Here is a 14,042-nt window from a genome sequence, read left to right as displayed (position 1 = left end):
TACGGAACTTTTTCTATAATTGACCATGTTTTATAGCATTCTTCGATCCATTAACGTGAATTTCTATCGTACGCTTGATTTTCGCATATCAAGTTTGATGCTCCAATTTTAGGTCGGTTGTCCGTGCGTCAAGAAATCCAGGAATTTCTAGACCGATTTCCTGGCCGAGTTTCTTGCAAATTTTGAACCACTTCGGTGAAGACATTTGCGATCATTTCGTCACATTTACACTTGCACATTTACATCAGTATGAAACAAATTATGGCATTGTATGAAACGCACTATGTGCTGCTCAGGCACAATTTGATCGTCAGTAGCAAATTTTAGGGATATAACCCCACGAAGCATCAATGCAAAAAAACGAGACCGCTTTCAGCACACACAATCCACAGCCATCCACAGCACACGCCAACAATGTTTTAGCAAGACTACTTTGATAGGTTCTTCACTGAACACATCGTTTTTCTATCGCATACTTGATTTCTTCAAGTATCTTTTTTCATGTTTGGTTATGTTTGGTTTGGTTACCGTATGGTTTTTAGAACAATTTCAGTCTAACAACGATGCAAATGTTACCAAGATTACAGCAATGTAGTTTGAACCAAGGTCTGTGTAGGATAGAGGTCGAGTAATAGCCAAGATAGAGGTTCGCCCAAGGTTTGTGTAGGATAGAGGTCGAGTAATATAGAGCAATTTGACAAGTAGCCAAAAGTTCGTTACACGTGATTTGACGTTTGGACGCCCTTTTCCGTTCAAATGTTTTGTGTGTAGTTGTGTTGATTAATCGGGATATAGTAAACAAGTAGGCTAGACGCAAGGAATCTTACACGGGCGACGAAATGTCAAATGAAATCCAAAATGGCGAACCTCTATCTTGGCTATTACTCGACCACTATCCTACACAGACCTTGGGTTCGCCATTTTGGATTTCATTTGACGTTTGGTCGCCCGTGCAAGATTCCTTGCGTCTAGCCTACTTGTTTACTATATCGCGAAGTTTCACAATTAGCTTGGTCGTTAAAGTTTTCCTTCGTTTTGAATGCCTTTAGTTAAAACAGCAAACTGTTGATGGTTTTATAAAGTGGTGTGTGGTCATCACCTATTAGTGTTCTAAACCAAGGGTTGATTACACAGTACCGGACTTTCACGTCGTACTGTGAACCGGGAGATATGATGAGCCTCATCCTCTTCCTCGTATGTGAAGAGCCTCACCTACTCGTTGCCAAATGATCGCTTTACAAAATCCGATTTTCTGCCTTTTCACCTGCCTTGAACAACAATCATACCTAACACCAATCGCCAATAAGATCTGCAGATCTTATTCCGGACTAAAATCGAAAAACAGCAACACAAATTTCCAACCAAATCTAAAACAATAAAAATCTTGTTGCTATGACCGACCCGATTAATCAACATAACTACACACAAAACATTTAAATGAATTGTAAACATTTTCACGTGTAACGAACTTTTGGCTACTTGTCAAATTGCTCTATATTACTCGACCTCTATCCTACACAGACCTTGAGTTTGAACAGTATTCTACACGGGGATATCATAAAGTATTTGGTCAGTTTCTCATGGAGTTGAACGTAATTGTCCCCAGTTTTCCGAAGATATTAGGTCCGGGTTCCGAAGACAGAAATGGTATTCCAAGAACCATGAGGTTGTAATATCAAACGGAAAAGAGAGTTCTAATGATTGCAATATGATGTTATTCATATTCTATGACAATGCTGAGCTATGTCGTAGTACACTGACAGATTGTATCGGTTATAACATCATTATCGGCTTGCAAACTTGCAAAAATTGTGACAATCGAAATACTAAACACAATGCTTCACCGCAATACTGTTACGAAATACGCAGGCAGGACATTTTCACGGTTCAATCGGTGAAAGAAAACAATATCAAACCACGAGTATCGCAATGGTAATACCTGGCGAATATTACGGAAGTGAAAACAAGCCTAAATTCTTTTCTAGCATCTAGCGGTAGGATAATTTAATAACAGATGAAAAAATATGAAAATCTTGAGGTCGGAAATCCCTTTCAAGTAATAGAATACATGAATACGTTGAAGTAAAAGTGAACATAGAAGTTTGAGCACGAGGCGGCCAGGTGGTGTATTGGTAGCGCCGCCGTCTGCACACGACACGACCAAGGGAAAATTCTATCTGGACCACCAAACCTACGTACGCAGCACTGACTATCCTTTGGGTAAATAAAGTCAAAAAGCTAAAAATGGTAGGCTTAAACATCCTGAGGATGTCGTGCCGATAAAGAAGAAGAAGTTTGAGTACACTGCATAGTTCTCTTGCGTAGCCCTGTAGCCGGGCCGATATAGCTAGTTTCATAGAAAATGGAATATTAACGTTTGTTCTTCACATCATAAATAACAAACTTTTCGTACATTTTAGTGATGCGCATTTTTTTTGTACATGTTTGGAAAATTTTAAAGGTGCTGTGAGATATCCCAAGCAATCTCTTCAAAAACATCTTACTAATAACTCATTATTAACTCAAACTGGTATTAAAAGATAATTAAAATCACTACCCAACTGTGTATACTTACCATGGCCCCCATTATTGCTGACACTATTCCCTTGAGTGAGGATTATTTGGCTTTCCAACTCGTGCAGTTCTGACTTGAGTTCGGCCAGTTTGTTGTTGCTTTTCTTAACAATCGATGCAACATCGGATAGCGAACGGCGATCCGTAGCGACTTCACGCAGTTTCTCGGCCCCCTCCTTAATCTTAAGTTCTTTGCGGATTTCACGACGGATTGCCTCCTTAATCTCCTCAAGCCGATCGGGTAGTAGATGGTCGGACACATTGTCCGGCAAGCCATACTTGTGGCTCAGCTCGTACAGTACAGGATGTTTGATGTAGTCGCCCTGTGAATGTCAAGAGAAGTACAAATAAATGTGGTTAACAATTTTGTTTTGTATAAGGAACGACGTAAATTGATTACTACAATGTACGATGTGTCTATTTAAAGCATATTAATCTCTGCTTTTCGGTAATATCTGCGAGTATATTAATCAAAACAAGCTTTTTAGCATGACAGCAAGCGCGTGATCTTAAAACCGATAACTACGCCGAAGGTAAACCGTTGGTTGATGCTTTGAAAGCTTTTACCTAATAAAACCTTTTGTGCCCATTTTGTTATTAAAATATATTATAACAATGTTTTTCCATTTAACATAATTTTATAAATATTCATAACAATATTTTTATGTTGCTATTTAAATAATAATCACCATTATATCATTAATATTGTAAAAGTTCAATCCCTAAAATTTAGTATTTTCAAAAAAAATTTCCTTCACTTATTATAATTTAATTAAGATTAATAACTATAATTAATCACTATTAATTATTAATCATAATAATTTAATACCATTGTTTTTAACTATTAGAACAACGGAAACATACATTTAAACAAACCCCATAAAATTTCCTTTTTTCCATTCCATGACCAATTCGAGCCCATAGTGCACAAATATCTCCAAGGTAGCTTCAAACCCTATGGGGGAAGATTACAAAAATCTTTTACCTAGAACTTTAATACACAGTTTTTGGTACCAAACAAGAACAGCTACAATAAATGTTAGCTCATACGAAGCCGCGCCTATTTGGCTTCGTATTGGCGGACGGTCACATAATCGCTGCAGAGCGCAGAGTTCAGTGTATCAGGGACATGTACTCTACGGATAATTTTGGTTTTAGCACGTGTCCAGCACGTGTTGCAATACATTTGTGAACAAACGACATAGTCAAATTATTGGGATGCAGTTCTTTAAACAAAATTATTCATTCCGCAACCCGATGTAAGAACTATGAACAACATCCGAAGTTACCCTTGCTTACCATTGATAGAGCTTATCCATGTCGTGAGAAGCAAGGTTAAATAAGAATCACCTGCCGCGATCGCCGAAATACCTCGTCGGAAACACATATACCTCGAAAAGAATGTTCTGGAAGAAAATTGATATTTATGTACCGGCGCAATGAAAGAGAGAACGAGAGAGGTTCAAAAATATTCGAACATCAATTTCAACTAGAGTTGGAAGCTATTTTGTAAAAAGCTTTGTAATGAGTTAACTTTCAAAGAATTTTGAATTTCGACGAAAAATATGTCTTAACTACAAAAATCGAAAATTTTATCGGATATTCCGATAAAATACCAATAAAAAATAATGCGTTTGCAACATAAAATGTCTCTTCTTGGTGTGACGACCTGCCATTTCTGGCTTAGTAGATTTATTTACTATGTAGTCGGATAGACAGCCTTAGCTAAAGGGGAATGTTCAATAAGGATAGAATTATGGAACGGTCCACATACATAATCGTGTCGAAATATAGCTAATGGTTTTAAATAACAATTAAATAAAGGGTGTCCCCGAAAGTGTAAGCACGATTTAAAAGTTAGATAAAAAAAGCCTGTTCCCGAAACTTAATGTTTATTTGATAAATAGAATTGGTGGAGTGTTCTGTACTATTTAAAAAAAAACTTAAAAATATAATCGTGTTCCAATAATAGCACTTTTGATATGACGCCTCCCATCAGGCTCAGCACAGACTTGTCCCGGACGATTTTCGACACTTTCTTCCAGTCTTTTTGAAAACTGTCGATGTTCTCAGCAGCTTTAAAATGCTTTCTCAATTGTGCCATGGTTTGCACCCAAAATAACTCAATCGGTCTGGCTTCAGGGCAGTTCGGGGGATTCATTTTCTTCGGCACGTACCGTACTTCATGTTCTTCATACCATGCGATCGTGTCTTTAGCATAGTGGACAAAGGCCAAATCTGGCCAAAACAACACTGGACCAGTATGATTTCGTATCATGAGCAGCAAACGTCGATTCGACGAATGGTGTAATATTGACTCCCCGAAAGAGTTTTGTAGTCAAAATTTACGCACGAATCATCGTCCATCACGATGCATGAGGATTGGCGACACAGCATCTTGTCGTACAGCTTCCGAGCCCGATATTTAACGCATGAGGCCTGTTTTGTACTCCGTTTCGGTTTCTTTCCTTTCTTATACGTTTTTAAATTCAATCTTGCCTTGGCACGTCCCGGTTTGCTATGTCCCGGTCCAACCGCTGATCGACAGGACCAGGATTTCGGCCACTTTTCGGCGTATTCTCGAAGCTGGACTCCTCCTGAAACTTTTGGATGGCGGTTCGTACGGCTCCGATACTCACACCTTCCGATTTCACTAATTGACTAAGCGAAATGTTAGGCACCATTTGTGCATAATGCTTTTGCGCTTTTCGACGGAAATGCCTCGCATTTTTACAGGCGCTATTGAAAAAAATAGTTTTAATGCACTATCTAGTAGCTCTGAATGTATGTAAACAATCAAGCATATCAAGAATCAGCTGTTTTGCGCCATCCGTTTACTAGATACGTCATTTAGAAATCGTGCTTTTACTTTCGGGGACACCCTTTACTATGAATGCTTGTTTTATGTCTGTTTTTGCTCAAATAATTTTGACACGTTTGCTTCTTTACAATTCAAAAACCGTGATAATTAAAAGTCTATCGCACATTAAAACATTTACGTAATTGTATGCTCCTACAGCCAAATCACAATCAAACCGCTTTACGTTCGTTAAAGAAGAGAGGAAAAATAATTGGAACTAAGCGGATTTGCTTGCGATGCTTACACTATCAGCACTACCACTAGAAATTGGCAGATGCAATCACCTAGCTAGTAATACTTTTTTACTTTAAAATAAAGAATCAACCGTAAGAAGCATTACAAACGATGTGGAGCAAGGAAATGGAACGTATTTTTGTCTAAAATTTCTTGCATCACGCAAATTTAGATCGTCATTCGCGGCGTCGTCACTAGCAGGAATTCGCTGCACCGGAGCAGCATTTAAACATTTCGATAGATAGGTAACTGCAAGCATTAATCGGGAAATGATTGAAACAACCACCGAGAGCTACGCAGGGAACCTCACAGGCGTGTGAGTGTGTGTGTGTGTGTTGTCTGGGCAAATTCTTCCGTTACCTGTTCAACGACGGCCGCACTGACGCAGGTGCCGAACAAGCGTCTCCGTCGCCGTTTCCGAAAGCGGTTCTTGTATTCCGTTATGTACAGTGCCATGGTTTTACTGCCGGTACAGTAGTAGGGAAGCGGAGTTTACTGAACTACTTGCAGGGTTGATGCACAAAACACGACGCAAGAAACACCGCGAGACCTAAGCCACTTTGCGTTTACAGTTAATGTTGCTGCTTGATTTACTTTTTGTTACGTGTTCCCACCAACCACATTATAGCAACTTTGTCGTTGTTTTTAGTGTACACTGTACATACATCGACGCTGTACGTGGGTTTCTCATTCGCTTTTCCTTGTGAGTCACACTTTTACATGTACACATCGATGTAACATACACCCTTCATAAAATAAAAAAAAAACATTCCGGCGTAAGGTAACCGAGGTAAGGTAACGGTGGTTTAGTCGTACGAAGAGGAACTGAAACTATACTGAATGGGTAATTAGCTACTTTTATCGAAATTAAACCACTTGCGTCAATCCGGAACCCGGAGATAACTACGCACATCTAGGTTCGTGGGAGTACAAGAGAATCGCAAATATTCGCAAAAAACACATAAATAAAAAAAATTACACATTATTGTGTAGAATGTGTTGCCGATTACATATTGAATTGCCTTTTTTCTCATTTCTCAGCCAATTACTTTCTTCAGGTAGATTGTTTGTGCCTAATCATCACCCTAAGATGTTTAATGTACTCACGTTTGCATTATGCTATAAATTTACTTCCCCAGAGCCTCTTGATTACTCTTTTCAAAATGCAAAAACTAAGCCATCATAAATACCACTTCACTTTTCAAGAAACATAATCGAGCACTAGAGAGCTAAGTGGAGTAGAGTAAAGACCCGGGGGATTGCCTACGTATGTGTCTTGAATGCATAAAGTTAGGCACAAACGCGACGGTACGCGGACGGTATAGGTCTGTCGAGGCATATTAAGGTGTACTACGCTGGCAGTTGCCACCGCTAGTTTTTGTATACTAGTGTGCACAGGATTATCGTGCATGCCCACAAGCGTGCCCAACAGTGAGGACCATCGCCGTTTTACGCAACATTATTTACACCTCAGCTTCGCCAGTCAAAACATAAAATGGTAGTAAGGAAGTAGCAGAGAAAAAAAATTATATGAAGAGTAGGAAGAATATGTCGAATTCCGGCCCTTGGCCTCGAACGCCATTTCTGGCCAATGCCATGCAGCCTTCGTGTTTATTCCCGTTCATCTGTTGTCGGAGGATCGTACGCAGGAATAACATGGGAGCATTTGTACACAACCTGCTCTACACGTGGAGGTGTTAAATAGCATTCGGGCTGAGCCGGTTTTCGAAGGAGATATTGAGTTTCGTGGATTGGTGAAAATTTTCGAACTATTCGTTTTGCAACGAACTAACATCTAAAACATGTTGGTATTAAGCAATACGGCCTGGCCGTGCTTTTCAAATAAAAACTAACATATTGTTAATTTTAAATAAAGTTAAACATGTTCTGCCGTTTCTTTAAACCAAATTATGGAAATTCCTATCTCTTTATTGAGAATGCTTAAGTACAACCCCACGTGAGAATGCTATTGCAGGTGGACATCTTTATTGAGCATTCTTATCTTATCATTCGCGACATTACCAAACATTATCTGTTTGGTTTGGACCGATTCTATGCGAACGAGCACCAAGGGTTTTCCTAATGAATCTTTGCAACAATCAAGCGCCGAGCATTGTAAAAGCCGTTTGATCTGTTTGCAGTTGTTTGTATAATATGTTTCAAACCGCATCCCATTCCTTTGCACTGGGAATAATGATGAAATCTTTACTGTTTAGATTTAGTATCTCATTCAGGAAAAGGGTCTTGGCCAATAATTTACTGAAACATGCCACACACATGTCTGGTATATGTGAATCTAAAAACCGGCAGATTGCAGATATCTTAAACTTTAAAAGCAACACAAACTTTAAAGACAACATGATGCCATAATTTTTCATACCCATGATACACAAATTATTATTACCATTTAAACGTCGCTATTGAAACCGAGCATCCCCAATAGCATCAAAACCAAATCGCTATACAAATTTTAGTGCAAATACAGCATTTGGTAAGGAGGCAAAGAGCGATAAGCAGATAATGAAAGATACGCGCACTTTCTGCCGACAGCAGACCAACCAATGTGCGTAAGGCAATAACTAGCATACTGGAAGTATTTTACGGTTTTTCGAGTATGATTGGTAGGTAGCCTAAACAATACAATTCTTATCACATGTATCGGTTTACGGTTTTTCGAATATGATTGGTAGGTAGCCTAAGCAATACAATTCTTATCACATGTATCGAATGAATTTATTGTAAATGTTTCGAATGTGAAGAGAAACAGATCAAGCACAATTATTAGCATAGTTAAGCAATATTAATTAGCATTTGGTGGAACTCACCACGAAGTTTTGAAAAAAAAAAAAATCAATTGACCATAGAGCGATATTAGTTCATGATGATTTAAAAAGGCTTGGTGAAGTGGATAATCCAATTTCATGAATTTTTCAATTTTAATAATATAATATTTGCCAGGTGAAAATATAATATTTGCCAGGTGCGTGGTGAAAAAATGAGGTAGGATACCCTTAAAATTTAAATTAATTGATGTTCGGCAAGTTGCTCCAACCCCATCTTTTCACAAGTTCCTACTACAGCAGACAGGCTACTGCTGCAAGGAAACGAAATCCATAAGAGAATGCTAGATAAGCTTCGTTCTTGTTAAGGTAACTCTTTTGATTTTTCTCCACATACTACTGCTCCGTGCGATATACCTGTAGACCTGAATTGCGATGCTATCCACCAAAAAAAAAACCCACCGGGAGATGCGATGCTATCCACCAAAAAAACCCTCCGGCGGATGCGATGCTATCCACCAAAAAAAAGGCGAATTTGCGTGTCAGCAAGTCTGAAAAAATAATTCAATAGCAATCGTGTTTCATTCACATGCTATTCCGGGTGATCATAACGTGGTGCAATTTTAGAGGACCAATTTTATGCAGAACAATATTTGTTAATCTAATACCGGCGAACAAATTTCATGGTCACATGCAAGATGTTTCATGACCACATGCAAGAACACGCTCTTTTTTATCCGTTGTTCGAATGTGGGAAGCAATTTAAACACTTCCAAGTCATAGTGAGTAATACGGTCTGATCATTCCGCTTATATACAAGTCTGAAAAAATGATTCAATAGCAATCGTGTAAAAAAGCTATGAAAGAGAGCAAGCTCGTAATTAGATTTGCTCAACCCACTCACCCTCTCACACTCACACACTTTCTCGAAAACTAGCAAAGCCAAGGAATGACGATCCAGCAGTCAGGGAGATATGTGTTAACCAAGGCATCGAGTGTATACTAATGTTACTAAAAATTCTGCTTTAAACAAATATATTTTAAAGAATTCACAAAAAATGTACCGTATTTTTGCGTATATAATGAACCCACTTTAAAAAATTTCCAAACAGACCAAAACCAGGTTCAGTGGGACGTTATACACCGGTAATAACTTTGCGTTTTTGGCACTGAGGCTGATGCAATTTAGGCCGATAGTGATGACGAGAAAGACAACATTGATAATGTGCTTAAAAACATGGGTGAGGACGAGATGGAATAATATTGTGAATTTTTTTCTTTTTTTTTTGTTTCGTTAGAACGGCCAGGCCGTAAAGACAAATATTGTGAATTGTAATGTTACTTTTGTATTGTAATAATAATATTTATTACATTAGGTAAAATTACAAATACAAAACTTATTTTCTAACAAAAAATCTTCATCAAAGGGAGAGGCGGGGGGGGGGGGGGGGGGGAGGGGGGTCGTTATATACTAGGGGTTGCAACCTAAAATACGGTCATTAGAATTCCGTATCGATCGAGAAGCCATTGTTCGGTTATAAGTTTCGCATATGGTATGGAGCAGTGAGATTCTTCACCATCATGACTTAAGCTGTTGTTTTAATCACTCATGTACTGGTACTCACGCTTCTGAAAAAGAGTACAAACCATAGGGGTGAAAATGAAAAGAATTTGTAACTCGATCCCAAAAATGCAAACGGTGTTGGAATAACTGATATCTGCGTGAGGCCTAGTTGAATGTGTAGTCGCAACTAAATTGAGCATCACGTTCGTAGCAGTACATACACTCACATACAGGGTTAAGTACAAACATCAAACTGACAGACCTTCAACATTGCATGGTTGATATCGAGGGTTTGTCTGTTTGTTGCGACAATCCAATTATGATATATTTTCTGAAGGCAAACGGGGCCAACCATCATAAGGACGTTCACTCACGCGTTATCCACACCGTGCACCTTTGAAAGTAGTAGAAAACCGCACAAAATATTAATAAGACGCGTGATAGTGTGTATACATCTGTATCTACATATCGTGGCGTTCGTCGGGTCTTTTAAGCGCTAGAAGTCCTAACTTTTAAGTTAAAGTGTAACATTCCATTCCTATTTTATTCTTGGATCTATGACTAATTGGGTTATATCGCTAGTACCTCCGCAAGAAAGAAAGAATCGGGATTTTTGTTTTGTGAATGCCACAAAAGTCAACAAAAAAGGACTCGCGTGTTATATCCAATCCTTGTATACTAATCACCCGGATTTATTTGATACGACATCTAAGGGCTCTGATTAAATGTAATTTGTAAGCTCATATCTATTTACATCGGTTGAAAGTATTTGGTATTCTAGAGATGCTCCCCGCTCAAATGTTTCATAACACCTTGCATAATATAGCTGAAGTCCAAAAAAAAATTCTGCTTAAGGAGTGTGAGATGCAATATTATCGTGCAATAACGATGGTTGCTGAAAGAGATTTCTCAGAGAAGAAATTCTCAGGCACGAGAAATGTCACAGTTCAGTAGGTCTGTATTATAGGCACGATAACGAACAAGCCGTGATCACTTACTAAAGCCTTTTGCGGAAAAACGGCAATAAAAAAACGACAAATTGCGTAGAAATTCTTCCCACCTCACTTGATTGTTAATGCGGGATAAATCGGACTGAGAAAAATCACGAATAAATCGCTGAGAAACCGACACAGTAAAAATAAAAAACACTCAGCAAACAAAGGCGAACATATAGCAAAAGACGAGAGAAAAAGCTACCTTTGCAGAAAGAGCATAAGGAAAAGAATTTGTGACAACCAAAGTAATCGATTAACCTTTCACTGCTCTGTTGGTGTTGTAAGGAGCCCCACACAAATACCACTATGATCTGCTAGTTTATATTTGTTTGTTGCAACTTCCCGTCACAACACGAAAAAAATCAACAAACGTGAAAGAGGAGGCTGCCTGAGAAGCACTCTTACTGGGATGAGATAAGGTGTCTGCGTTTGTGTGACTGTGCACAATAAAACTACTGGGACTTTGTACCTTTGCCAATTTTCTGCCAACAATGCTGTTCGAAGAAGTATAACCCCTATATTACGGTGGATCAATTAGTTTCGCGAAAATATACATTACTTTGTGATAAACAGTGTTGAAATGTGGGATGAAAAAGGAGCCCATTAAAAAAAAAAATTCATTTACACTAAACCTGATTGAGTCGTTGGATCTCAATTTCCGCCAAATGTCTCGAAGAATTATATTCTTTCTGGGAAGGTTGTTAAAAATTATAAATTGATATATCGAAAATAGAGCTTGCGAAAGATTTTATTTGAATTCGTTTCGCCTTTATTGTCCAAAATATAATATAGAATTAAATACAATTGTTATGAGCAACAATAATACTTTGCATTATAAAACTTCGTTTAAAATTTATGTATACATTATGATCACAATTAAAATATTATACAGAAAAATATTATCTTTAAAATCAATCATTTTAAATTTAAATTATAGAGTAAACTACACCACATTGATCCAACCAAACAGATAAATGTAAAAATATAAGGCAGTTTACGGCGAAAGATCCCATCCACACACAACCCATTCTGTCCTAAGCACGCTAAATTGATTAAGGTTGACATTGATTCTATATTGCAATTGACCATTTCTTAGTTGTTCCTACTCCAAGGATGCGCTCGCGTTTGCATTGCATTCGAAGGCATCATACCGATGAAGCTTATTTTTTTATTTTATTCCATTATGACGGCCGAGGGCCGTATGATCTTATCAATGAAGGTTATATATTGTGCATTTTATGTCTTTCCACACATGGAAAACACACTTGTACACCGTTGTCCCAGAAAAGTCATCCGAAGTGGTGCACTCTGTTATGCCTAACAGAAAAAGGCATGAATGAATTTTGGTAAGCAAAGAAGAAAAAAGAAACAAAACCAACAAACTGTACCGGGATTACGTATAAAATCACAATCATAATTTGGGCACGAACAAACAAGTGTTAAAATTAAGGGCGGCAATCGATTTTCCCTGTCATGGTTCGACCCATTGAGCTTTCGTTTTTTTCAACATACCTTTCTTTGCACAAAATTAGTTCAAGTATTATCGATCATCTTGCAACTCCTCTTCCCTATATTGTCGAAATAAGAGCTGCCTTAAAAAGAAAACTAGTTATGATAGAAGGCGTTAGTGTTCTGTAAGCGCTTTTATTGTGCGAGCAAAACAACAGTCCGTAATTTATCCGGTGATTGAACCCACTGCGTTTATAACGGAACTCACGGGACATCAACATCGCGTCGAATTTTAAACTTTCTTTAGAGAGTCGTCTTTAGAGAGGTCGTTTTATGAATGGGTGGAGAGGAATTGATCTCAATTCTTTTGCACCATCTGGGCTGGAAAGCTCTTAACGGATGTATGTTGATGTGGTTCGCATTACGAAGCAGCAACGTTATATTGCGGCGCACAAACGATCATTCGTATCATTCAAACGATCCTTGAGCGAGGGAGGGTAATTTACCGTTGGATTTCGGCCACTACGAGATTATTCCGTTCTTTCGTAACTACAATTCCACATACACATATCTAGGCGAAGCTATTTTCAAACATTTGATGTAGGCCAACGATACATTTGCTGATGATCTATGAAACGAAAATATTTCAAAATTATTCATAAAAGTGTTAAAAATAATTTTCAAATTGTGTTCCAAAAAAAGGTAAAGTAAAAGTAAAAAAAGTAGCAAAAGTAAAGATCATGGATATAATTATGACGTAATTTGTGATAGAACTTATCGGCTATCAGGAGTGAGCATTGCAAATAACATCGAACTTAAAAATGTTTCTATTTTGTATCTAATAATTATAATGTATGTAATGACATAAAATTCTTTTAATTATTTGATTTCTACAGAGGTGGTTGTTTCTAAGCTTGGTACTTTACTAGATAGATAATTAGTCACGAGACGACACGGGTTTATTGTTGTGATATACGTTGCCTACTACACAGTACGATAGTTCCAATCATCATTCAAAAATAACATTAAAACTCATCTTAATTAATAACTAAAAAATGTCAAACCAATTAGGTACAATTGTAAGTAGCGTAAAAATTACATACGGTAAACAGGTAGCCCTTCAGCTTCGCCTTCAAATCCTTCAGGATAACCAGTTTACTAGATTTGAAACTGAAATCGGTTGGCTGTTCGTGGACGCTCATCTTGTGACGGTGTTTTCAGTGTTTTTGCAATATAATTATGACGACTTAAGGGCCCTACATAAAGATGAGGTTTTCATCCATTTTGAAAAATGAAGTTTTACTGATTGTCTTAGTTTTCACGCAAATACACAAATACCCAATTAAAATAATGATACATATTTTCACTTCACAAATTTTTCACTCCTCTATCGATAATATACTATAGATGAAAAAAGGACTACAGGACTATAGGAAAATCAATACTATGACGTTATTCATTTTCCTCTTGGACAACATCAGTGCAGAGATCAATATACATCTAATATAAAACAGAAAACCACAGCACACAAAGAAAACATGGTTCGTTCGTGTTTGTTCTAGTTAATAAGACAGCACAACATGCGA

General features: G+C 37.8%; 1 protein-coding gene across 2 annotated transcripts in view; it reads right to left on the bottom strand.

The window, feature by feature from the left end:
* LOC128304276 (serine/threonine-protein kinase N) overlaps nt 1–14,042 on the bottom strand; it is a 49,113-nt gene that overhangs the window by 21,601 nt on the left and 13,470 nt on the right. Inside the window, exons 1-2 of one of the 2 annotated variants that reach the window (XM_053041438.1) lie at nt 3,874–3,952; nt 2,576–2,897 (exon numbers count right to left, since the gene is read on the bottom strand). In XM_053041438.1, the coding sequence (XP_052897398.1) occupies nt 2,576–2,897; nt 3,874–3,876 (325 nt within the window). In that variant the 5' untranslated portion in view covers nt 3,877–3,952. Of the gene's footprint in view, nt 1–2,575; nt 2,898–3,873; nt 3,953–14,042 lie in introns of those variants that run through there. The other variant, XM_053041437.1, reaches the window with a different exon arrangement.

The sequence above is a fragment of the Anopheles moucheti genome, chromosome 3 (assembly GCF_943734755.1).
Source record: "Anopheles moucheti chromosome 3, idAnoMoucSN_F20_07, whole genome shotgun sequence".
Taxonomy (NCBI): domain Eukaryota; kingdom Metazoa; phylum Arthropoda; class Insecta; order Diptera; family Culicidae; genus Anopheles; species Anopheles moucheti.
This window is presented reverse-complemented; position numbering and strand designations above follow the sequence as displayed.